Source organism: Carassius carassius, chromosome 4, assembly GCF_963082965.1.
Source record: "Carassius carassius chromosome 4, fCarCar2.1, whole genome shotgun sequence".
NCBI classification, from domain to species: Eukaryota; Metazoa; Chordata; class Actinopteri; order Cypriniformes; family Cyprinidae; genus Carassius; species Carassius carassius.
Window position 1 is genome coordinate 17,416,295 of NC_081758.1, and position 27,489 is coordinate 17,443,783.

The following is a 27,489-nucleotide window of genomic DNA, read 5'->3' on the forward strand; positions in this document are numbered from 1 at the left end:
TCACTCCTAGAGATGAAATGGTATGTAAATTGACGCATTAATAAAAACCAAACTCTTTTGTTAAGTGTTTTTGAGTTTTAATTTTAAAATTGTATTGTGGCTATGTTTCAAAGCCAATAATTAATGCAAAATAAACCCTGATCATGACCTCAATGCAAAACTCCTTTCCAAACAAATAAATACATAGACACAATTTATATGTATTTTTATTATATAAGCGGAAAGAGACTGCACAGTGATGAAATCCAATTTACATGTCACTATATCAAAAAAAAGAAAAATGTTTGACTGCAAAATGCTGCAGCTGATATATAATACTATTAAATAACAGGTTTGCTGTATGGTATGTTGCAGCTAAAGTCATTCATGCTTCAAACTGTCCTCTCATAGTCAGTTCCTGTCTGTGAGTGAGAGAAGGAGAATGAACGAAAGAGTTTGAGAATTGCAGCCTTTGACAAAACCCCAGGAGGAGAGATTGAGAGCAGAGTTAATGGCTGGGCGATGTGGGAATGAGGCAGCGAAGTTTTCTTAGTTTCCTGTCTGTCCCCTACACCAGTCCTCCTGTTCATAGAGGTGGCATGTCAGGATCAGTCGACTGGCATTCTTGTAACTGGCTATTTCTCTCCATTAAACACTCATTTACTCGTGATCATGTTATTGTTGTGTGTGTGCGTGTGTGTCAGGTGCCAGGTGGACCTCTCTCTTCTCTCAAAGGAGTGCACACACAGACTGGACCTGCCTCTGGAGGAGGGTGAGGGGACACTGGTGCTGCTGGTCACGCTCACAGCCTCTGCTGCTGTCTCCATCGCTGACCTGTCTGGCAACGTATTGGACGACCCCCACGAGAGGAAGGAGATTCTCCAAAGATACGTAAGGACAATGCCCTTATATTCAAAACACATACAGCCAATAAGAAATCTGACTTGACAAACATGCTAAATAGCATCTTAATGAAAATGTAAAAATGCATAAAAGTATGTGAGAGTTAGGGATAGAAATATCCAAAATTGGAAATATCCAAAGCTCAGTATAAAACAGTCAATGAAAACTCCCTCGTTGTTCAGTCTCCACCTGGCAATATTAATTATTTTGTATTTCCAAAAACATTTCACAAGAATGTTCTTATTTTTGTGTTATTAAGATATCAAAGATATCAAATGGGGGCTGTCCTTTTCTTTCATTTCTTTAGAATGTTCAAGAATCGTAATTAGGAATGTCCTTATAAACTTCTTAGAATGTGTCTTTAGAAAATGATTTGTTGAGGAAGATGTTAATGAATATGATCTGTGGTTAGAAATGTTCCATCTTATTCTAAGTGTAGATGTTTTTGGTAAATTTGAACAATCTTTGAGTTATATTTGGGCAATTTTTTCGATAAATTTCTCTGTAGAGTCAGATCTCTCAGCCTAAACTTTGAGTTAGTATATCATCAAATGTAGTGCTCTGATAAAGTAGCGTATTGAAGTGTTCTCTCTCAGTTTATATGTGCCTCATATGCATAGACAGGGCTGAATTGCGTCTCGGTAGGCGCCAGGTTCTCAGACCTGGCAGAACCTCAGCAATATGACCTCCTTTTGAAAAGCGCTCAACCTCTGGGGGCCAGAGATTGGTTCAGGCCTGTAGAGAGAAGGATCGGGCCTCCCCGCTCTCTGAGGAAAGGGAGAGAGGAGCTGATTGGGATGGAGAGCTGTGAAGGAGAGCAGTAGTGGGGGGCTGTGACAGGCTCTTTTCAGGCAAGGGTGTGCTCTTGAAAGGCCCAGGCTGAAAGGAGCCCAGTGTCCCTATGCGGAGGCCCTTGGCCCATCATGGCCCCGAGGCCCTCCAGTCCTCACTCTAGCACAATGCTCTCAGCCTCTTTCTTTGTCTTTAGCCTGTTAACCCTTCGTTCGCTGCTATTTGCGGCTCTCTGCCACCTCTTTACATGCCAATAGAAAGGGACAGGGCTGAAACAAAAAGGCCACTTTTTGTTCACACTCGATACAGCTGCTCTCAGGGGTAAAATGACTGAAGACGCTCTTGAATCCTGCCTGTTTTAAGAGGCCTAACATGTTTAGGTTTGCTTTCGCAGGCCCAGCACGTTTCGCTAACCTGGTTCTTGGCAAAACAGGTTTGTGTGCAATACTTTGCTCTAATTGAAGTGGGAAATCATGCTGGGAGATGTGTTTGATCTTCGGTTAAGTACTGATTGAAAACACTTCACAGGCCAAACGGCGGACGGGTGACCTACATAACCGTGCGTATAACGGGTTAGCGGCATTCTGCTCTTCAGTGCCATCTTGTCACCCCCACATCCACTAGGAGGAGCTGTTGGACAAGAATTGGTAGGAGAAATATGCGTCTCCTGACAAGAAAGGGGGGAAAGATGGGGTACTGGTCGCTGAGATGGGAGTGGCTGGTGTGCAAAATGAAAAGAAAAGCTAATTCACCTTGCACAACACCAGTCTTTTTTTTTTTCTAGTGGTAAAGGATAAAGGTTCTGCTCCCTTGTTCCCCTCCCCACTCCCCCACCTTGTACTCTGCATCTAGGCATTCATTAGCACCCTAGCCTCCGATAGGGACAGATATGCTAAAAAAAATGGGTGGGTGGGGATGGGCAGTGGATAAAAAAGGACATTAATTTTTCCCTACTATTAGCATATTCCCGGTTCCCTTCTTGACACCCGTTCACAGAAGTGAATTTAGTAAAGATGTACCTTATCAAATATGGTAGATAACAGAAAATGCCGGTGTTAGCGCCGCACAATACGCCTTAAATAGATTAGCTCGGGCAAGGTGGTAGTCCACCCATATTCAAGTTAGACAGGGTCATTGCGAGAGTGCACTCTTCCTACGTTTTCCTCATCTCTATCACCATATGTTCAGCTCTCTGAGGATAACCGAATTGTGGCGCAAAACGGCCATAACTAGTTATCAACGCTCGGTGTTAAAGTGCCAGGAGGCTGCCGACGTCCTCCAAACAAATAAAGTGTTTAAGAGCAGGAGGTTAGGGGGAGAGGCAGGGTGGCGGAGGTATAGAGATGCTGTGAAACTGCAGATGCTCCCAATTTAAACTGCGGATGTCCTCACTTGCCGGGGATGGGGGTTGCACAGAACACAATTAAGTCTTTTAATGCAGCATTGGACCAGCCTCAGACACATCATTAAAGGGATACTTCTCCCCAAAAATGTTTTTGTCATTAATCACTTACCCCCATGTCATTCCAAACTCATAAAAGCTTTGTTCATCTTCGGAACACAATTTGAAAATTCTGTATATAAACCGGGGGGCTTGCGACTGTACACAAACAAAGCTTTTACGGGTTTGGAACGACATGGGGGTACGTGATTAACCCTTAAAGAACTAGAACATTTTTGGGGCGCCTGACACACCTGTACTTTTCTTTGTTTTTCAGACCTATTCTAGCAGTCAGCATCAAGTGCCACATATCATTATAAACAGGAGAACTTACAGTTTAAGTTTAACTAATTTAAAGTCTCAATTTTCCTTTCGTTTTCTCTAAGAAAGAATGAAATTATACAATTTTAAGAAAAATCTAAGCAACATTTGGGTGTTTTTTACTGTGTACTCAAACAGAAACTCCTAAAGTTTGGATATTTTTCTTTAGAAAGTTGTGTCTGGGTGTTTTACACTTCCCAATAAAATGTTGTTTACATATACCATTCCCCAAGCAAGTTATAGACATTTATTACAATATTGTTATCAACGCTTTTAAGTGAAAAACAGGCCTATTTTGTTAATTAACAATAGAGGTGTGTCCAAAAACATTTTAATGAGTAAAGAAAATGGAAAGAGTGTTATTTAATAACAAAACCAAGCCAAAAAAATGTTTTTTCTTCTTCTGAGAAATATATTTTCAATCTGAGTATGAACCATAAACACAAACAATGCAGCATATAGTAAAAAAAAATTGCACAAATTGTCTTCAACAATACAGTTCTAAAACAGTGCAAATGATTCACAAAATATTCAGAGTGCAACAGAAAAAAAGTGCAAACTATCTTTATGAACTATATAATTATATAATTATTTACGTAATATACATATCATCAATATACATAATATACATAACATTAATGATCGATCCGTTGGCTGTAAACTGCGTCAGAATCGACTTTACCGGGACATCGCCTAGTGACACGAAGACATAAATCCCAGTGCTTTATCAGATATATCACTGTTTCATCCTTGTTTTTGATTTGTTTTATGTCAAAGTACTTGTGTTTTTTGTTTTTTTTTGTATGTGCTTTTTCAGAGAGTTTTCTCATGCAAATGTGTTATTTTGTGTTTGTATTCATGCACTCATGACAGACTTTACTTTCACTTTGTGTTCGTTCATATTTCCAAAGAAATATGTTAAGTAGTAGTTCAAAAGACTACTTATTGGTTGAATATGGGACAGTTTGAACCAATCTGGGCTCGGGGGAGGGACTAAGCATCAACAGTCATTTCTGTTTGGCTCATAGGCACAAAATGCATTGGTTTCTTCTGACGATTCAATGTTGTCAAAATTGATGACGTAATCACCTACATTACGGTGCCTCTGAATATCCAAATGAGAGAAATATGATATCTCCGAAACGTGGAGAATCTCTGCTTTACATCACCTTTTAAAGCATTCAGATTGGATTAGCGGTTCAAACATTATTATACAGGAACAACAGTTATTTTTTAGCCGCGGGTGGCTGTTTTGGTCTTTGAGGGTTACTAACAAAATTTTCATTTTGGGGTGGAGTGACCCTTTAAAGTGGAGGAGGCATGTCAGAAGACTTTCAGCACTTTGCATATAGGGTGTGTGGGCCCGGGAGCCTTGACAAGGTGTGTTAATGGCAGAGAATGAACACATCTATTGTCATCTAGTACCTGTCATTCAGCACTTCATGTCATATCTCCAACTCTTTCATTTACTTCACAAGTACTACAACATGACGCAGGTAAAAACACATGTAAGTTTTTAATTTAAGTAGACAAATCTGCCTAAAGTTGAGTTAGCATTATCTTTCTGTGTGCGCAAAATAAATGTATAAGACTTTACAGAAGGTCTTATATGGAAATAGTTAAAAGTTTAAAATACTTGAACAGCATTTATTTATTTACATAACTAGTAATTGATGAGCTAACACACAATATATTAATTGTAATAATGAATTATTACAATAATTATAATAATAATGCATTTGTTACATTTAATAAATGCACAAACTAGTAATTGTCAAACTAACAATGAACAATTATTTATTCTTATTAACTTATAAAAAATATTCATTGAAATGCATTTACAGTGAACAATGAATAAGTATAATTCTAATGAATTAGTATAGTAATAAAAATAATTATTAGCATTCTTACATTTATTCATAAGACATATTAATAAATGTGAATTAATAAATAAATATATAATATATGTGAGCCTTTGTGTTTCATTTTAGAGCTTATATCTCTTTTCTGTTTATATATTTGCATTTAAAAACATTCTTTTAGTCATTCACATTTTTTTTTTAAATGAAAAAGATGTGCCTCAAATACGATTGCATATTTTTTTGGAGCCCATTGATCTCAGTCTTTAAGCAGTTATTTTATCAATATTTCCAGAGAGGAGGACTGTATCTCCGCTTCGCAGCTGTTGTTGTAAGCAGAGCAAAATTATGCATTTTAATAGTAGCCGGGTGAGTGTGGGCGACTCGTGTGTAATGGACGTTAATGGGTATCAGGGCCAGGGTGACCTCTGCTGAAGTGGAGGCGCACAGTTCCTCTCTGGCCCTGTCACTCGCTTCCAAATCAAAATGTGAACAAGTACAGCAATGTGTGTGTGTAAGAACGGGAAGTAGGGGAAAAGAGTCAGGGAGCAGAAAAAGATTGAGGCAGGGAAGAGGGGGTGGAAGCTGTTAGCATTCCACTTTTATTATGACATTTCACAGTCATCCGATTTAATGTCCCCTGACCGGATTGTCCGGCTGGAGACGGTGGGCTTGAAATGTTATTTAGAGCATTGATAAAAGGTGAGCGCCTGCGAGATGAAAGCGAGTCATAAGGCTCCGCGCAGTGACATTCATTTTCTCCACAACAGAGATGGAATAAGACGTCACGGTGACAAGCTGTCACTCAAGACACAGTCCTGCCATCTCACCCCTCCCCTTCTCTCGCTTTTCGGTCCCTACTGTCTGGTTGGGGGTTAGAAGGGGCTCTGAGTGTGTGTGTGCATGTATGCGCAAGTGTTTATGCACTACCTCTTTCCTGTAATGGGACTAAAGCGCTCTCCTCCTCGGCGTACCATATGAGTTGGTATGATGTCTTGCTGGCCCCAATGCAGGGGGGGAACATATTCTTCAGCCTTTCATTAAAAAAAATAAAGAGGCCTCATCTCCTGAGCTTTTCAATCTCCTTGCATGTCTTTTGAGGGGTCTGAAAAGCCAGCACCCTTTGCAAATCTGAAATACCTCTGCTATGGAAATGCACCAGCTCCCTCCCCCAAAAAATCTGCCACTTTTCTTCAAGGCTGTAATAATCACAAATAGCAAGCCCTTGATATCTACTGAGAAATCATGGATTGAATGTATGTGAAGAAAAAATGTCCCCCTCAATCATCACTTGACCCCCCCCCCCCCCATCTCCACTCGTTTGCTATCAGAGGGTTTTCAACAATAATATCGTTCATAACAGGCAAAGCCAGTCCGAGTGTATAATGAATTAAGTCTGCAGGCTGGCCCCGACTTGAGAAATTCAAATTATAATTATTCCTCTGGGTATGTGTAGGGCTTACTGCCAAAAAGTGAATTAAAGTGAAGTCTCCAGTGCTTTTGACGGCACACCAGTGAGATTGTGTCATCTCTGTCACTCCAGCTCCATTCACTCGCATTTGAAAGTGTCCGTCTGGAAATGTCACAAGAGTTTCTTTGACTTTGACTGTGTTTCATATAGAGGGCTAATGAATAACTTTCCATTTCTGTGCATTTGTTAGACACGCATGCATGGAAAGTTTTATTTCTCAGTGGTTTCTCTTTTATAGCTCGTGAGACATCTAAGCTTAGTTTCATTTAAATTACTTAAACAATTAAGATATTTGTCAGCATAAGAGAGCTTTAAAATTTTAAATATCAGAGCTATTAAATACAATGTTATTATTATTATTATTATTTTTTTTTGTTTACTGACACAATCTGAAACATTGTTAAGATCTCTTTTGAAACTCCAGAAGAGATTTTATCAATATTTGGATTCTTCTTATTTCTCAGAAGAAAAATTCTGAATAGAAGTCTGTTTGCTGTCTTTAATTTTTTTGTAAAGGAAATTCATTTGTATGTATTTAATTACTATAGGTGTGTTTTAGCTATTCTTTTTGTTTGACAAACAGTACACACTATTAAATGCAGAGAAAACGAGGGGAAGGGGGAGAGAGAGAGATCGCTCATGCTGTGACCACACAGTTAGTGTGTGATGCCTAGTTTGTTTCATGGCTAAATGTCAGCCCCTTTAATGCTACAAAAGACACACAAAGGAACTGTAATGGAGTATTATGGTCTCTCAATGAGAGGCTTTTATCGGTATGAGTGTAATTGACTCGCTCATAAATCATGTTTAAGTGTCTTTGCTGATGCACTTGTCTTTGAGCAGTATATCCACCTCTTGAAGATTTACGGTTTTAGAAATGAGTCGCGTCTCTGCTAGTATTTTCTGTTTTGCTTTTTGTTTAATTGCTCACATAGTTATATGAAACTGAAAGAAATTATTTTTCGGAGGAACATGGATGTGAGTATAGACACACATCACGCATCAGCACTGTTTTATTCATTTTCATTTACCTTGATTTATTTATTGTCCTCTTCTCATTCATGTGAAAGTGCATTTTTTTATTTATTTTTTTTACTTTTTATAAGCATCTGTATTTTTTCTAGATCATTTGTGAGTATTTATTTTGGCTGCTTAAATGTGTTTATGAAGTTTAAACTATGACTGGTCTAAAACAAAGCAATATTCCTATATTGCACATCTATTGCTGGTTATAGTTTCAGTAAATAGTTCAGTAAGTAATGCATTTCTAAAGCTTACAAAGTTCACAACGTATATACAGAAAGTATTTAAACACTTTCTGTAAAAAGTGTTCACTCTTAAAAATGTATTTAACACTTCAAAATGTCAAATTATTTTTGACAGTACAAAGTGTAATTTACTATATTTATTTATTTTAATAATATACACCATATTAAATACAGCACATATACAAGAAAAATGTTCTTTTAGGTGAGGTTAGCTCTGAGAAAACATGGAGCATCTTTTGTTTCATCGCTTTCATTATTATATTGTTATTGTATGCAGTGAAAATGATACATTTGTAAGTGAATTAAGTGTTTAAATGCTTCTTTGACCTCAACAGAGTCTTCTCAGATCCTTTCACAATATTAAAGATGTGGGCATGGTGCAGGTGAAGGTGATCCGAGCAGAGGGGCTGATGGCAGCTGATGTTACAGGTAAGAAAAACCCTCCCACAAACACAAACAGTGATCCTGACATATGATTTCTCACGCTGTTTTCCGCAGTTACTGATAAAGACTATTATTTTCCTTGGAATGGACAGCAGGAGGCTGATTATATTGTATTCTGCCCTCTACTTATGGATTGTTGGCTTCTGAGATCACTGTGTCTCTTAAACGTGTTTTTTTTTTTTTTTTTCTTGTGCGACTGCTCTGGTTTCCATTAATTCTTACTTTTAATTAGGTCTGCAGTGGGCAGGCCTAGTTTCTGGCACTATTAATTATCAAGTTTGAAAAAGAAAAAGATTGGAGATGGTGCAGTGAGCTGATTCTTATTCTGAATCGGAGCAAGACAATAACAAACACACTCACTTTGGGTCATTTTTTATTAATACTACACAAGAATTAAATGCATCTAAATGTTTTTTTTTTTTTTTTTTGCTTGTTTTTTAGCCCATTCTTCTTGAAACTGTGACCTCATTGCAACTGAATCATCAGTTCCTCAGTTTTTGTGTGTTATGTTCAAATAAGATATTTCCGTGTGACTTTTAACATAGCTTAAACTAATACACTGCTATTTAAAAGTTTGGGGACAGTTTTGTTTTTTAATTATTACATTTTTTTAATTTTAAGGCAATCTTGCATTTAAACTGATCAAAAGTTTTAATGTTACAAAAGATTTCCATTTCAAATAAATTCTGCTCTTTTGAACGTTCTATTCATAAAAAAAAAGGTTTCCACAGAAATAAGTAGTGCAAATGTTTACTGAGCATCACATCGCTTATTTCTGAAGAATCATATGACACTGAAGAATTGAGTAATTGCTGATGAAATTTCAGCTTTGCCATTACAGGAATAAAATCTTATTTAAATCTTATTGAATTAAAAAATATATTAAAATAGATAACGTTAATTTTAAATTGTGATTATATTTTATGTTATTTATACTGTATTTTTAATCAAGTATACGCAGCCTTGCTGAGCATAAGAGACTTCTTAAAAAAAAAAAGAATAAAGAAAAAAAAATCTTCCCAATCCCAAACTTGTGTATGATGTATGTAATGTATGAACCCTCATGTCACTACAAACCCGTGAGAGTTACAGTATCTAGAAAACAACCTTTCCAATGTCTGTGATATATTCAATTTATAGAGTAAAAGAAAGTATTTCTATTCGTATTAGACACTAAAAAAGTCATTTCAGTTTGGAAAGACATGGTAATTAACTGATGACAAAACATTTATTTTTAAGTAAATTATTTCTTTAAAGATGAAGAGTGTAATTTTTGCACCTTTAATGATATCAAACTGAATTGCAAAAATAAAGGTAGTTCTCAAACACTCCAAATCATCCACCGTTGGTCAGACAAACAGATAGCATCATTGTCGTGAGCTTGTGACTACTAAAAATATTGAACACTGAAAAATATTTGTTTAGCTTTAGCGATTTTGCAGGAAAGGTTGGTTTGAGTTTGATTTGACCACTTTTGTGGGAATGAAGCTGAGAATTGCAGCACAAGAATATTAATCAAGGCTGCACAATCGGTTGCAGACAAGGTGTGAGGCGGCAGAAAGAAACAGGAGTGACAAAGAGCGAAAAGACAGAGGGAGAGCGTGAGAGACAGAGAGAATTAGAGCCAGAGACATAGAGGTCATTAGCACCGTCACTCTTAAGGTGGATCGTCTCGTGAGGTTCCTCTCCACTAAGTGCTTTGCGTTCACTGTCTCTCTAATCGCCTAATCGACGCCTTTAATTAAGATATGCTCAATGGCAAACCACCCCCCTCCCCTCTCCCCCTTCCCGCTCGCTGCACAGTTCTGCAACCGGTCCTTTACTCGCTCCTCTCCGGGGGTCCGGACCACTAGGTTGACCTCGTAGCATGGTCTGGCGTTCCCTGGGAAACCGTGGCCTCCTCATGAGCTCTGATTTCACACTCCTCTCTCGCCACAAAGCGCCGGCACACAAAGCTTTTCTAAGTCGCTCATGGACTCACCATCTCAATCGGTCCTGGCACCGAGGTGTCAGCCAACAAGGTTACGGGCCACGGAACAGTGCCTCCTCTAACAGAGAGCTCACTGGAGACAGTGAGAGTCCGGGAAAAGTGGAAGGGAAGGAGAGTGGACATAAAAGATAATGTGGCCGGGAGGAAAAAGAAAAAGAGAGGGAAATCTTAGTTTTTTTTTGTACCACAGAGTGTTTTTTTTTATTGTAATTAATTGAGGCTTTTATCTGGAGTGCTTCCACTCCAGGCCAGCAGGATAAATGGGGACAGTGTGTAAAACCAACAGTATTTAGGGACAGGGGACTGCTTTCCTTCTGAATAGAGCTACTCAATACTTCACAGAGATCGCTTCGGATGCAGACATAACTCTGACAGTCGACAATTTCGTTAACAATCAGTTTTCAAACACAAGTAGGAACTGTTCTGCCCTCGCTGCCATCAGTGTGTTTGTATATATTAATCCTATGGGTGGTTAAATGCTCCTCTCATGCAGGTACTTCTGCTTAACACCGTTCTTGCTTTTCATTTAAAATGCCTTCCAGACCTGAATAATGTAATTACCGCTTTATACGTCAGCGCGCCTCACGCTCATCAAATTGCAGCTGGAATGAGGTTGAACTCATCTCGCCGGTCTGTGAGGATTTGCCCAGAATTAACCCACAGATAGCGTCTGCTTGGCCACACCTGGGGAGTCAAAGTTTCATTCAGTGCGAAGCGTGTAATTTGCTCAGACAGCTGTCTCACGAACATGTAGTAATTTGTCGCAGAGGATGACCGAGTGTTACCACGAGGATATTAAATAGGGTGCTACATTCCTGCACCTATAAATATACATTTATATAAGCATCTGCTAATTATTTTTGAATGATGAAAATACTCACAATTACTAGATGCCATGGCAAATTAAGCATTTGTGTGAATACTTTGTAAATGAGATGCTTGAAATTAGGAAAAGGGTTTCTTTTTTCATTATTTTTTGCAAACACCTTTTCATGCAATAAATAAAAATGTGATTCTATAATTTTATCTCCTAACTGATTTTCTGTAACTTTTGCTATATTTTTTCTAATACTCAATAAAAACAAAGTATACTGTATAATATACTGTACACACTTTTTGTGTAAAATTTAATTAACAATCCAGATTTTGGCCATAAGTTTAGTCAACTTATTTTATTAAATCAGATACATACCAGTGTAATCACTGTATTTAAACATATTCATAAAAACTATATTCAGTCTGATCAATAAACCCCTGAAATTGATATCCTTGGTGACAGTAAGGGCTTTCCATTGATCACTGTGACATTTATTTTAAATGTCTTTGCTTCTTTTATTCGCATGCAGGGAAGTGAATTATTTTATAGTGCATTTTAACTTTGCAGCCCGTTATAAAATTATCATCATGGATGTTAATTTTTGCCCCAGCTTTTAAAAATTATGCTCTGCAACAATCAACAAAAATGCTCCCAATTGTTTTGTTCAGAGATTTGTTTAATGACTAAAAGTTTAGATCAAAGCTGATATGAAGAGTTTGTTGTTTAAGTTTTTGTTGAGAACAATATTCCTTTAAATTATGAACATTTATGTACATGTGTATATTAATAGTCTATTTCAAAGCATCTAGGACAGTAGATTATATAAACGCATCCCTAGAGTCAGCTTCTTATAATAATGTATTTCGTACATGATTTAAAATATTCTATTGAAGTTCTAAAAATATATTGATGAAAAGGATTATTAAAAAGAGTCTCACTTCAAGACATTTTAATTTATCAATGTGAATGCCCTGTCAGCAACCAGAAAGCTCCTCATGATAATATGTGTGTGTGTGTGTGTGTGTGTTCACACCAAACGGAGACAGACATGTCCTTACAGTGCTCTAGGGCAGTGCAAAGGCAGAAATGCTTATCTGCCTGTGTGCAAACCACTCTATCGGTGTAACATTAGGAAACGACCCCACATGGGGCAAAATGAATATATCAAATCAGCTCCACAGTGATAAGTTGCTGCTGAAGCTTTAGTTTGGGTAAAGACAGCAGTGTGGTTTGATCCAGCCCTTTAGGCTGGCTGTCCCATCACCTTTATCAGGTAGTTATTCCCCCCAGCACACCACCCAGTGGATTACACCACAGTAAATACAATGGAACCGAGAAAATTAATGTGTGTGTGTGTGTGTGTGTGTGTGTCCCACAGGCAAGAGTGACCCCTTCTGTGTAGTGGAGCTCAGCAACGATCGGTTACAGACGCACACCGTGTACAAAAACCTCAACCCAGAGTGGAACAAAGTCTTCATGTTGTAAGTGTCAAAAGCGTGTATATGCATGTGCCAGAGTGCTTGCATTTTCATATAATCACATATTTTCAGTCTGACAATTTATCATATATTTTCTAGTTACTACACTACTGAGATAAGTATATCAAATACTGATATAAATGAGATAATATTTTTTTTAAAGTCTGCATAGAATATGATAATTGCTAAATAAATTGCAATTGATTTATCCATGTTGAAAATGATCTAATTTGTAATTGTAAACCACATAAAAAGATATTGAATGTAAAGTAGGAAAAATATATTTTTAATCCAGTGTACTGCAAAAGCTTAGTTCTAAATTCCGAATTTCTGGGCTATGTGATTTATAGAGAGCTGAGGATTACAGGATAATGTAGTCAGGATTATTTAATTACGCTTTGTATTGGTAGTTGAAAATGTGACACTAAAGTAAACTTTTATTTTAGAAGAAAATGAACTTTTTGAAAGTGAAAGGACGTGACATTCAGCCAAGTATGGTGACCCATACTCAGAATTTGTGCTCTGCATTTAACCCATCTGAAATGCACACACACAGAGCAGTGAACACACACACACACTGTGAGCACACACCCGGAGCAGTGGGCAGCCATTTATGCTGCGGCGCCCGGGGAGCAGTTGGGGGTTCAATGCCTTACTCAAGGGCACCTAAGTCGTGGTATTGAAGGTGGAGAGAGAACTGTACATGCATCCCCCCCACCCACAATTCCTGCCGGCACGGGACTCGAACTCACAACCTTTCGATTGGGAGTCCAACTTTCTAAACATTAGGCCACGACTTCCCACAAAGTGGGAAGAGATTACACTCCCTTCTGCAAGTACAGCCATTGTGCTGTTTGATAATGTGCCATACATCATTTCTTATATTAGGTCGATAACTAGAGGTTGCTCCATTGATGTTTTTTTTGTGTTTTTTTCATAATCGTTCAATCTTCACGGCTGGAAATTCATTTGTGAATTCCCATGGAAAGCTGGGTAATCTAGCCTCTCCTAGGAACACTCATTTCTTAAAGAATAACCTCATTTTCTTTCATTAGACTTCTTCTCTTTAGCCTACTTTTCAAAGATAGCATTTAAAATAGAGAATTGCAGCATCTTTTTTTAACCCCTGCACAATGGAGATTGTCACCAAGGATTTAGATGAATCACATTTTTTTTGTCATGACTTGAAAGATCTGGTCAGTGTGTAATATTAGTCGATGACTTCTTCAACTACCCCTTTTTCTTCAACTAGCAACGTGAAAGACATCCACTCAGTCTTAGAGGTGACTGTATATGACGAAGACAGAGACCGAAGTGCCGACTTCTTGGGCAAAGTGGCTATACCGTTGTTAAATGTAAGTTTTGAGCTTGCAGTCTTTTTCTTTCAAGAATGAATCAATTTGAAATGGGAAAAATGCACTACAAAATTGGCATATGTCTAACTTTTATTGATTGTAGTAATCAGAGTAAAACGTTAAAGTGAGAAAAACAACAAAAATAAGGTTGCCAAAAATGGGGAAATCAACAAAGCATGTGTCTAACCTTTATTGATTTGAGTAATCATAGAGTAGGATGTGAGAAAAACACTTGGGGGAAGAAAAGCTACTAACAAAAACAGAGAAGAAAGAAAAGATAAGGCTGATTCCCCAGGATAGTTAATTTGCGGCTGACAGTGGTCGGGCCGTAATGAACAGGTACTTGTCAGAGCCGCCACAGTTGTTTTGGGCTCCCTGTCAGATGCAGCAGCTGGGGTTCAAAGGTCACACGGAGAGTGTATTCAGCTGGGTATTGCCAGACAGACGGCTGTCATGTCCTTCTCCCACAGATCCAAAATGGAGAACGCAAAGCTTACGCCTTGAAAAGCAAGGAACTGACAGGGCCAACCAAAGGGGTCATCTTTCTCGAAATAGACGTGATTTATAACATTGTAAGTCCCACTCTCTTTTACTCGCTTGCTTTTTTTCGAGCGTTTTCACTTCTTTTTTCTGCTTGTTCTCCCCTCTCCCGGGCTGTCTGTCCCTGTCCTCATTCTCTCTTTTAATTACTGAAGACTCCCCTTTCCTCCGCCTTTTATTTGTGTGTCTGTGTACCGCTGTGTGTGTCTGCCCGCCATTTTAGGCAGGAGTGTGAGAGAGCGTCACATGGCCGCGTGGTGTGGAATGTATGAAATGGAGGGATGTCTTGATATATTAGATCGTTAATGACGCATCGTGATCACGTCTTGAACTCGATGGTGGAGTATTACATTCAGTTATGCATGAAGTTTTTGTGTTGCAGGTAAAAGCCGGCTTGAGAACTCTGATTCCCATCGAGCAGAAATACATCGAAGAGGAGCCGCGAGTGTCCAAACAGGTAACAAGAGCACTTTAATCTCACCTTTGTTGAGGACATTAATAAAATCAACCCCCAACACCCCAATCCCCCCCCAACATCATCTTTCTCCTCATCTTCCCCCTCTCTCTCTCGCTCTTTCTCCTTGTCTCTTCCTTCTCTTCTGGTGGTGTTGAATAGAAATGTCAAGCTGTCAATGCTGGGGGTGCATAAGTAGATTGGCCATCCTTTAGTTTGGACCTCTGGTTCTTCTGCTGTGCTTCTTTTTGTCGCCCTGTTCAATGTCTCCCCCCCCATCCCTGACAAAGAGCTGAATTGTAGGGGTTGTCCCAAATCAGACCTGTCACTGAGACACTGCTTGGGACAAACAGACACAAACAGACACTCTCTCTATCTGTCACGCAATATAGCAGAACTGAATGCTTGCTATAAAAAGTGCCCACTTTGGTGTGAACCCCCCCTAAACTGTTTGCGAGTGCAACATATCAAATTTATCCCCACAAGATTTGCTTTTAATTCTTGATACTCTCCTTTGGACAGCTGAAGCTCATTTTGTCTAACATCTTAGAAATGTTTTATTCTTTAGTAGATTTGTATTGTATTTCACCTCAAATATGCTTTGATTAGTCCCTAATGACAAACAGAAATGGCCTAATTTGAAGGGAAGGCCCGGATCCTTCACTTCACCACAGTAAATGTGGATATTTACTATGATCAAAGCTGTAGCATTTTAAAGCCATAATGTGAGCAGGAGTGTTTGATCTTCCTGTGAACATAAGAAGCAGCGGTCATTTTTAGTTCACTTGCACTCAGAAGCATTTTTATTAAAGGGACATGACAGATAAAATATTTTATTAGTTCCTACTTAAACATACACACACACACACACAAACACACACACACACATGCTCAATGTTGAAACCCGTTTCTTAATGAAGAATCACTTAAAGTGTGATTGTTTTTTCATTTTTTGATGAATATGAAATCAACTTTTATCTATTTAAAATAAAAATCCTTTCTAACATTGTAAATGTTTTTGCTGTCACCTTTGACAAATGAAAAGCATGAACTTTTGCTGAATGAAAGTATTGATTAAAAATAAAAGTTTGAATGGTAGTATATACAGTAGTATAATTTTTTTTTTCTGATTTTAAAAATGATTTTAGATTGGTGGTTTTGTCAGTGTGAATCAGTTTAATTGTGAAATGTCACTGTCGTTCTGTCACTCAGCTGCTGCTGCAGAACTTCAACAGAGTGAGGCGCTGTATCTTGTTCCTGATTAATGCTGGCTGCTACATCAACAGCTGCTTTGAGTGGGAGTCTCCTCAGAGGAGCATCTGTGCCTTTCTGGTAAGAACCAGTATGCATTCAACCACACCAACAGTCACATACAGCAGCTCCAGAATGTATTTGGACACATTTGGGTTTGGCCACAATTGAATTTCATTGTATTCGTTTTAAATATAAATAAACATCTGGATATTTTCTGGTTGTTAAACATTAGTGAATCATGTCCAGAGTGATGAAGTACACCTGTGGTCACTCTAGGACACATAATATGAACTGAGGAGAACTATTATACACTATTAAACTGACTTTGGAATGAGTTATTTGTAAAAGTGACTCAATAAAATGAAAGTGACACAAACTCTGAGAAGAGTAGTCTGGTATTTTTTATCAGTTGCAGATTTGAATCTGCAAAGAAATTGTTTCTTTTCTCAAGAGTTAAGGTCATTTGTCTGAGCCATTTTTTGCAACCAATTCCTCCAAAGGTCACTTTAGTGAACGAAGTAAGTAAGTTCCCCTTCGTTCACACATGGATAACCAATAGATATAGCTGATCACATTAACTATCAACATGATCCACTAACACCACTTTGACAACTAGAAAATATCCAGATACTGTACATTAGTCTATACTTTTAACCGTATATCTATTGTTTCATCATTCAAAACCTAATTTTCTTTGAAATGTTTTGCTTCGAAAGTGTATTTCTATATATTTGATTCGGTATTTTGTCTATAATGCAGTGATTTTCAAACATTTTAGGTGTATCTTAAGTGCCAAATACTTTCTGGGACCACTTTGCATACACTAGACTTTATAAAACATACTGACAGGTTTTGTGGTGATCCATTAGTTCCTGTGCACACATTTCCCATCTCCCCATCTGTCATGTTAAAAATGTCCAGAATTTTCCCATTTGTCTTTGACATCGTCCAGCAATCCTCTCAGATCTCCAGTAATACTCTGGCACCTCGGGGGAAGTCGTCTGAATTCACGACAGTCTCTTTCATAGCGTGGCCCACCTTCAGATTGTAATTGGACAGTTGAATCTTCTTGAAAAGGACACCCTTTGTGAGTGGGCTGTGTGACTGAATGCTAGCACAGGACATGCTGGCTAATCTTGCCTGTGATGCTGCATAATTTGCTGTTGGGCCTGTCTGTTTTGGGACTGGCGTGTCTTTAAGTGGCGCTGGGTAGGCCATTAACATTTGCTGCTTGACACATTTTAATTTCGGTACACTTCCGAAAGCAAAAGCCGAGGGCACACATGTGAGCAGAGGGACAGCTGTATCGATCAGCTAACATTTGAGTTTTTTTTCTTTTCCTTCATGGTTGTCGGGGGAAATACATCAATGAAAATGTCAGAGGAAGAAATGTCAAGAGATTTGAGGAATGAAACAAAAACAATTACATTACATTTGGTCAGATGCTATTATAAAAAATTATCACATTCAGTTCAGTACGTCTGACCTGGACTACCAAATTTATAAAAAAAAATTGCTTTACAAAAGAATGGGGAAAAAAAGTCAATTAAAGTTTTTCGTTTCTTTCTTTTCTTCTCAGTTGTCCCATTAGCTGGTAATTTATGCTATTCTTTAAGATCTAAATCTCCCTCCTTATGAGCTCTCTTAATCATCATCACACTGATTTCTTTCTTTATCACAAGCCATCTGGTTCAGGTGAGCCTTCACCGTTGCGCTGAGACCCACATCTGTGCCGTTCTGTCAGCCGCTGACAGGTTTAAGCCAAAAGAACACAATAGTCAGATGGAGGTGATTTAGCATTCAAGAGTTGCAGAACCTCCGGTGCTTGCCGCACAAAGGTTAGCCAGAGCAAAGGGGCTGCTTGTGATGCGCAGATAAAACCAGCTGCGAGTGGCGGCGCTGGCAAGTGCTGTGATTTGCTATTCTGGTATTTTTAGGTCTGTGCCTTTTTGACATGTTAGAGTTCTTGTTTTTAGCTTTTTTGAGGTTGTATTGGTGTTTTTGTTGATGTTGTTGGGATTTTGTTGCAGAAACTCTTCCAAGGATTTTTTTTTCTTTGTTTGCTGGTGCTCCAAAAATCCTGCTCTTTTCCTTAAAGGTGAAGCATGGAAGTGAAATGATTGTGTTGGATCCCAGTTTAATACACAAAGTAGGCCATTTTTATGCTCAGAATGTTTAGGCATCCTGCTTGACACTAGCATACAATGGCATAAGTTAGGGGGTGGGACTATCTGTTTGGTGACCAATGGCTGACAGTCGTCCTTGACCGAAACATTTCTTATTATTAATGTTGAAAACAGTTGTGCTGTTTAAAATATTTGTGGAAACCAGGTTTCTCTTTTTCAAGATTCTCTTATGAATAGAAAGTTCAAAAGAACATTATACTGTAAGTGTCTTTTCTGTTACTTTTGTTCAATTTAATGCATATACTTGCTGAATGAAAAAAGCATTAGTTTGGGGCTTGAACAACCTATTGGACAAGGATTGAATATTATTATTTATGTTGAAACGAGTTGGAAATGGTGACTATTTTTTCAGGATAGTTTGATAAATAGAAAATGCATTAGGACATAGTCTGTTTGAAATAAAAAAGAAATTTTTCCGTAGAAATATAAATAGCTTTACTCTCACTTTTGATCAATTTAATGCATACTTGCTGAATTAAAATATTAATTTATTTGACAACCAAAGGCCAACAGTCATAATTGGCTGAACAATTTCTAGTGTTGTGCTACTTAATATTTTTGGATAAACTGTGATTTTTTTTTTTTTTTTTTTTCTGAAATGTTTGATGAATTGAAAGTTTAAACGAACATAGTTTATGGAATATTTGAAACAATATAAATGTATTTACTGTCAGCTTTGATCAGTTAAATGTCTTTGCAGAATGAATATATTAATTTAGTAAAAAAATGGCATTACTTTATCTGTTTGATGACCAATGGGTGACAGTCGTCATTGAAAATAGTCATGTGTGTGTTAGCTTTTGTAAGCCAAAATGTTCATGATTGCACACACATTCGATAACGACCAGCCAGTCAAGACCACACAGCTCATGGCATATCCACAATGGACAAAGCTAGGAGAGTATGTATGTGTGTGCGTGTGCTCGTTCAAGTGTGTGTGGGTGTCAGCGGGAGTGTTTGTGCGCGTCTGCCTCCCCTCTCCACGAACACCTGTAAACTGAGCGTTTGCGCTGGGTAAATATGGGCCATTGTTCTGGCTGGCAGAGTGGTGCTCATAAAGACCGATCTGTGCCAGCCCTCCCTGTGAGCCACTCTACCCCTCCAGCTCCTTATTGCTCCTGCACCAACTCTTCCTCCAAACAAATTTGCCGTAACTCTACCTGCAATTTGGCCTTGGATTGGGAGCAAATAGAGCAGGTATTGTGTGTCGTGGGGAATAAGAGTGGTGTGTGTGAGTGTAGAGGGTAAGAAGGAGATATATTGGAAGGGGAGAGGTAAGGAAATGATACCCGGCTCTTTTATGTGGGGTAAAGTAGGACTCTTATCAGTGGGAGCACCCAGACAAGAGAGCTACTACTACAGGAAACTGGAGCAGCTTTCACCTGCTTTGCATTTAGATAAAAAACACCCGAGAAAGGAAAAGAGAAACAAATGCTTTGGTGTGTGTCTTCACAATTGCAACCCACTGAGTGCTACAAGGTGGCACCTTTCTGCTTCAAGCCACCTGTCAGAAAATTATTTATTTTTAAAATTTATGGGACAAATTCGGAATAATTGTATGTTAAATATATATATATATATATAACACCAGAAATTTATTTAAACTAAAAATGAAACTTTTAAAATATAACTTTTATATTTTAAAAAATTCCAAACTTTTATATTTTTAAATATAAATGTAAAATAAAAGCCACATCATAATATAATATAATTTTAGTGACTGGAATTATGTTCCATTGAAAATTCATTTGAATTATTATTAGTATTATTTATTCTGTTAATTATTATAGTTTATAAATTAATTTACACAGATTTTGTTGATAGACCTTAAGATGTTTATAGCTGACATGAACTGTTCTAATCACCAGCCAATAGTGAAGACTGTATGATTTAGCACATATTTTAAGGCTGCTCTTTTTTAATAAATTTCTAATTAGATTTAGATCAAATCATACTGGGCCTGATGAACAACGTACTGAAGTGTTTCATGAAATGCCAGAAGATGGCAGTGCGGCATCGCTCAATCCAAACATCACCACCTAAGGAGTCCAGCCAAAAAGCAGATGAGTTATTGACGTCCATAATCAGCCTCTCATTTGGCATATTTCTACCCACCGTTGGCACTATTTAAAATAATCAACACAATGTGGTGACTTAATTTCTGAAGTCCAAGTACAGGGGCTGTTGTAGGCTGTGTTGGTAACACACTTTTAATGTGTTAATTCTCAAATGCCTGCTCTGAAGTGCTCAAGCCTGCACTCCACGACACAAAGTGCCAAAATGATATTGAAATGGGCTGCCAAAACGTGTCCGTCCTCCATTCCAAAAATCCAGCGAGATGCTGAAACACTTGGCAGATTCAGATCATTCTCCCAGTTAGAGCAACGGCTTTTGTTAAGGGACTTAATCTCAAGTGCTTCCGCTTGGATAAAATCAAATAGATATTTAAAATGAAATCAAATTTACTTGCTACTTGATGTTAGAGATGGATGTAGCGTTTATGCAAATGCTAATGTCACTTAGTTGTTTGATATTCTGTTTAGTGAAATTCATTAGGGAAGTGACAAAAAATGCTTCTTTCTTCAGATTCCGTTCTTTTCTGTTAATTCCATGCATAAAACTCATTTTTAATTCTAACATACCCTAATTTTAGAAAACAATTTAAGCAATAGATGTAATCATTTTCTTCTACTTGAGTAAAAGAATGACATCTTTGTCTCCCGTATCGCCTGTGATGTCCTCTTTTTCTGTTATATTACACAGAATCATTCTTATAGATATTGATGGTAACATCAATAATGATTTGTGGATTTCTTGTGGTGCTTTTTGTAGATTAATGGACTGACAGGAAATTAGATTTCAGATGCCGTTTAATGAATAGATGTCATGGTCTATATTAGGTTACTGTTGGTCCTGAGGCTCACTGAATCATTATAATACGGGATCTGTGCAGGTGGAGAGGTTACTGTACGTGCCCTGAGCAGTACATCGTGGTCTGAAGTACAGGAACTCACACGGGGGGAACGGGAAACTGAGCGCCGTGGCTCCGGAATGGCCGCCAAAGCCGGAGAACTGAATGCTGAATACCTGGATGCGCTCTGACAAAGCCTCTTGTCGTGTGTTTGCAGATTCGGTTACTCTTTTTCCTCTCCTTCACCCGAACCTCTCTCTTCTACTTTAGTTTGCTTTCTGGGGTCCGTGGCCCTTCCCTCCCTGAGGAGGGCTCTCTGTGGGGGGTACTGGGGGTGATATGAGTGTCTAGGCTGGAAGAATGGTCCCAGAACTCTGGGCATCTCTCTCTTGGCCGCTGTGTTGTGTGAAAAAGAGAAGGGTCACTTCCAAGCAGAAGAGGTGTCGACTAACATCAGCTGTCAATCAGACTCTGGCCCTTAGCTATACAATAACCAAACTTAAGAATGGCATCCAGCATATGAAACCAAGATGGGCGCTGCAAAGTAGACCGATTCACGAATGACTCTTTTAGCGTGGTTTTAAACTCCAAAGAGTGTATTTTTCAATTAAAAAATGTATTAATTGAGTCAGGGGCCAACAAATAGAAGAGAATTTGTCAAAGTATGCTAAAGGCTGATCTGTTATATTTTAAATATTTTCAGGACTAAATTAAGTCATTATGATTTTATGAACGCACAGATGGAAGATATTAATTAAATGTGAGGAAATTCAAATTTCATACTTTGTATGAAAAATATTTTGTGCTCTAATTAATGGGACATGTTTTGCTGAATTTTGTAAGAAATGTGTTTGCTTTACAGGAGTTACAGGAGTTTACAAAATGTTACAGATTTTTACGTTTTCTTTTCTTTTCTTCCTTGGGCAGTGTTTTTCTGTCAGCAGCTTATGCATATTACATATTTTCCTGTATGCTAATTCTCAGATTAGTTACTTTATTGCATAATTTATACTTTACTTTATTGCTATGTTCTATACATACTTGTTTGCTAAATGCATGATTTACAACTTTACTTTCTATTGATCCATTGTTTTCTTTTTTAATTTAAATGTGGCAAATTCATTTCTTCAAAATGTATTTAAAGTTTTAATATTAAAATAGTAAGAGGTCATTTAAAGATAACATTTGTACCAGCATTGATATCACATATATATTATGCACCTTAGAGGTGCCTAATTTGTTTCCCGTGTCTTTTTTCCCCCTTAATGTTTAGTTTGTGCGCGTGAGGCAACAGCTGTAATGTAATGTGTAGTGTGAAGGTCACGGAAATACATCTGACCCGTTACTGCAAGATTCAGAGATTTTCCACTGCTCTGCACTAGTGTTTGTGGGCATGTCCGGTCCGGTCAGGTGTAATTTAATGTTATCTAAACTTTTCAAATCTAGCGAGGTCTTTGTGGGGTGCATTTATGTATATCATAGTGCATGTCATATACTGTATGAGGATGCTTGTTTTTATTTTACAGAGCTTTTAAAACTTGAATACTTACACAATAATATTATAATATATGATGTCCATTATAGCAGTAGGGTCACATTTACTATAGAGTTAGACCAGAAAGTGGTATTCTGCTTTATTTTTGAGCCTTAGTTTTGAGCCTTTATAATATCATTTAAGGAGAATGAGATTTTGTTGCAGATGATTGACTCATTCATTGCGTTTTCTCACTGAAAGATTTTTAAAGCATCATCTGTGCACACACATGACAGACATGACACACACACGGCATCCAATAAAAAACAAATTTAGATATGAAGAAATTAAAAATAGAGATTAGAAAAAATTTATTTTCTAACATTTTTCCAAAAAAATATAAAAAGCCACATTAAATCACAAGCTTGGTCTTTTTGTTGTTTAGAATTTATGTTTTTGAAAAACATTTTGATGTGTTTTATAAATGCATCTTCAGAGCAATGTTCTTTCCTTTTGTTTGCTCATTCATTTTGTTCCCTCTTTCTGCAGCTTTTCGTTGTGGTCGTGTGGAATTTTGAGCTCTATATGTTCCCGCTGGTTCTCCTGATGCTGCTGGCCTGGAACTACTTTCTCATTGCTTCAGGGAAGGACACGAGACAGGGAGATGTGGTGAGTTCTGTCACACGCTCACACCTGCACCTGTATTTGTATCTAGATCACTTAAAAGCACCCTTTCCACTTTCTGTATTTAATATGTTTTGAGTATTAAAACCTGTTTGAATTCCAAATATTTTGTTTCATTCAGCACTTTTGAAATTCAGAAAACTTTTGAAAATGATTGTTTTTCTAAGTACGGAACAGGTGGGATCTCAAGCATTTCTGAATGGCACTCCAAACTGTTAATTTATTTTAATATTTTTATTAAAAAGTGTTAGCACAGTGTCATTCTGAAGAGGACACTTTTTTTTAACATCATGCTCATGTGTGTTTAGAAAGTGTCAAAATGCTCTGCAGCACTTAAATTACAGTTATGCTTCGATTTTGTTTTATTTTGAGTCGTTTTATGCTGCTGTTTGACTGAATGTGTGAGCTCAAAGAATCAGTGCAACAAAGGTATAAAGAGAGCTCACCTTGGAAGTTAATTGAAGGGAATCAACTTTATACCAGTGTGGATTTTTGAAAGCCGTTTAGGCTTTGAGAACTTCATACAGTAATTGAACAAAGGCTATGGACTTGAATAAAATCTTCACCACCGAAGGTAGATATTGAATTAATTGCAGATTACTATTTTAGGGTGTACATACATTTTTAGAAGGAATAGTCCCATTATGCATATATCTGAAATATCTAGGATATCCTTTGAGTAAATGGGACAAGCATATGAACTACATTTTTTGAGTGTCCTGAATATGATCAAAGTTTCACCATTATAGAGTCCCTGATATATATATATATAATATCATACTTTTTACGACACTCCTGGTAAAAATTTTGCAAAGAATAGAGATGTTATTAAACAAGTATGATATACTAGTCAGTTTGTACTTATATAATTATGTTGTCCTATAGATGGCGACATTGTTTGCAAAAACTCTCCAGAGCTCTGTTATTCATTTAGTCTTATCTGTGTATGTTTTATTCACCATGTCAATACTATAATATATGTAATAAGATTGCATGTTCCGATAATCATGGTAAATATGTTAAATAAGCAAAACTGGCTTATCATATCACACACACTACTACTTTATGATGTATTTTAATAATATATTGTACTTTTTATATGTAATGAGCTTGTGTGATGATTTAGTGAAGTGTAAGTGTGTTTGAGTGTGTGTTTTCTTTCATTGTTTAAGCCAGTTGGGTCAGAAGTTAGGGATTCAGCACTAGGTAATGGGTCAAAAGCGATTCTGTCAGGACCTGTGGATTTAAAACGCACAGGAGTCCGAGGTAATGCCTTTAACCTGTTATTCCTCCCTCCACATCTCCTCAGGCCATTGTTCTGCATTTTGACGACAGTAACCATAACACACGGGCTGGTGAGAGCATGAGAGTTTAGAAACAGTAAACACACACACACACACATGTTTTCCATTAGCCTCAAACACACTGATGAGCCTGAGCTTGGACACTGTTTCCCTGTGCTTTACTATGAACTTCAGGGGAAGGAATTTAGGTGTGTGAGTAATGACTAGTACCTGATGTCATTCTTCTTTTTCACTTTCTATAAGCTGTTTTACCTGTGTGTGTGTGTGTGTATATATATAAAGCTGTTTGTTGGCTGCTAGCTTGTTAGTTGAAAGTGATGCAGCAGTTTAGCTAAACCCATGCTTTCTGAGTTTACAATTTGTGCTTTATTTTTATAAATACACACTCAGAGGACTGATGTACTTTTGAAAGGACTAATATTCCTCCTGTGGACATGTCCCATTCATGGTTTCATCACTACAGTAGAGATCACTACAGGATGTCATTTCAGATAACTCTTAACTGTAGCTCTGCACTAAACCTGCTGACACATAAATGCAGGCGGCGGCACTCCAACAGTCCAAGCTATTTTTTTTTTGTTACCGAGACAGACAGAAATGAGAAACGGAGATGCTGCCCGGCCAACATTATATGAAACTTTTCCAAGTGTTTGTATGGCATCTGACTATCATCATTGCATGCTTTTGTAATGTGAGCCAGCACGTCTCATGTGCAGAATGCAGTGGATGATCGTGTATGCTCAAATATCCTGTACATGCAGAAAAAGTGAGGCTCTAGGTATGAACAAAAGCTGCACAGAAATATTCTTACAGGCATATTCTCTGTCTTTCTCTCTCTTTTTTAATAGTTTTTTAGCCTCAGTTAATCACATTTAAAAAAAAAAAAATTACAGTTATACATTGCAGACTAATTACACTTATTTTATTTATACTGTATATGTATATATATACACACACATTTATAATTTATTAAAATTATACTGTATTATTAATATAATATTATATTATAATATTATTCAAATATATTATAAAAAACTGTAAACAAATTTTGCTTATATAAATATAATATAAAACATTAACCACCACCACTTTGATTTGAGGGTTGTGAGATATACTTATTCTATTATAATAATAATTCTGCATAAATAGGTTCTTGTAGTATTGCAGCCCCTTTCTTCTCATATAATAAAGTCTTTTCAGGTAAAATCAATTTTCATGGCATTTATTTTTTTTTTTTTGTAAGAAGCTGTCATTTTATCGCAGAATAATAGCTGGTTATTATTGCAAATCAACCTTCTTCAGACTTACCGTATGTTATCTCTTGTTTGTTGTACCCCTGATGTCCACAGCCCAGTGTGTTGTGGGGAAACAGGAAGCCACTTTCAGCTGTCACATTTCTTGAAGAGACTTGTTACCTCTAGATGTGACTTGTCTGCTCAACTCTTAACCTGTAGACAGCTGACCCCTGACTCTCGTATTCTTTTGCTGTTCTCCGCCTGCCACCCTCCCACCGGATACCTGACCTCGCTGTCATGGCCTGTTATTGTTAAAGATCCTTTTTACCATCTGGAATGGCTGTGCACTAAACATTAGACTACACTCCCAAACCGTTGTTTTAAATCAACAGAATGGCAGAAGCTTAGTTAGCTGGGCTGCCGCATAGTGCCAAGGTATTGGTTTTTGTCTCAGAAGGAATAGACGATGGAAAAATAAACACTGTTTTAGATGCAAGACAAAGGGATGTGACTTGTGAACTATGCCTGTCGATCATCAGCAGGTGATGGAAAGCTACGATTTCTAAAGCGGCACTTGGTTTCCTCTCTAAACAAAGAAGCTGCACTGCCTTCACAAGAGCCCCCTACTGGTAGGGAGTGCAAGTGCACCAATTTTAACCTGAAGGTAAGGGAGCACCGACACAGCTAACAGAGCCGTTCTGACAGCAGCTGTCAGTGGCTTGCTCACCTCCTGCAGAGAGGCAGTGCTCACCACCCTAACACCACCCCTCACCTACTTTTATTTGGAGACCTGGAAGTGTTCAGATGGGCTTCGGTGTGGCTGATCAGGCTCAGTCAAGCTCATGGCTGGCCCTAGAAGACCCTGGCTGCTGAATTCACTGGCCTGGAAAACAGTTTACCAGATGTTTGAAGGTGTTAATTATAGCACATTCTGTCAGAGTTGGAGCAACGTAGTGACATCTCTTTCACCAGCTCAAGCACAATTAGGCATTCGAGGTTCTTTCTCGGCAACCTTGTCAGTTGTGGGAGAGAGGGTCTTAATTGTCAGGGTTACTCTCACTGTGTCCTCTAGCAGCTCGCAGTTTCTCCATTTTCCATATTTTAAAAGGTTAATAATTTTTTCACAGCCTGTTTTTTTTTTCTTTTTTTTTTTTTTTGTGAACACTACTCTAGCTCATATTTGGGCTTAAGTTTTTACGCAAAATTAGTGGTTTTCAACCTAAAGGCCCCAAATGTGCAACATAAGATATTTCCCCTGATATTTTTGGTGTAATGCTGATATCATTGAAAACTAATTAAATTTAGTGGTGGGCAGAACGAGGCTTCCTG

General features: G+C 37.8%; 1 protein-coding gene across 6 annotated transcripts in view; it reads left to right on the forward strand.

Annotated features, from left to right (window-relative positions):
- Positions 1-27,489, forward strand: part of LOC132138731 (multiple C2 and transmembrane domain-containing protein 1-like) — a 145,588-nt gene that overhangs the window by 86,803 nt on the left and 31,296 nt on the right. For all 6 annotated transcript variants that reach the window (XM_059547698.1, XM_059547700.1, XM_059547699.1 and 3 more), the window contains 8 exons: positions 684-870; positions 8,370-8,463; positions 12,664-12,766; positions 14,016-14,118; positions 14,589-14,690; positions 15,041-15,115; positions 16,325-16,444; positions 23,487-23,606. In XM_059547698.1, the coding sequence (XP_059403681.1) occupies positions 684-870; positions 8,370-8,463; positions 12,664-12,766; positions 14,016-14,118; positions 14,589-14,690; positions 15,041-15,115; positions 16,325-16,444; positions 23,487-23,606 (904 nt within the window). The remainder of the gene's footprint in view (positions 1-683; positions 871-8,369; positions 8,464-12,663; positions 12,767-14,015; positions 14,119-14,588; positions 14,691-15,040; positions 15,116-16,324; positions 16,445-23,486; positions 23,607-27,489) is intronic.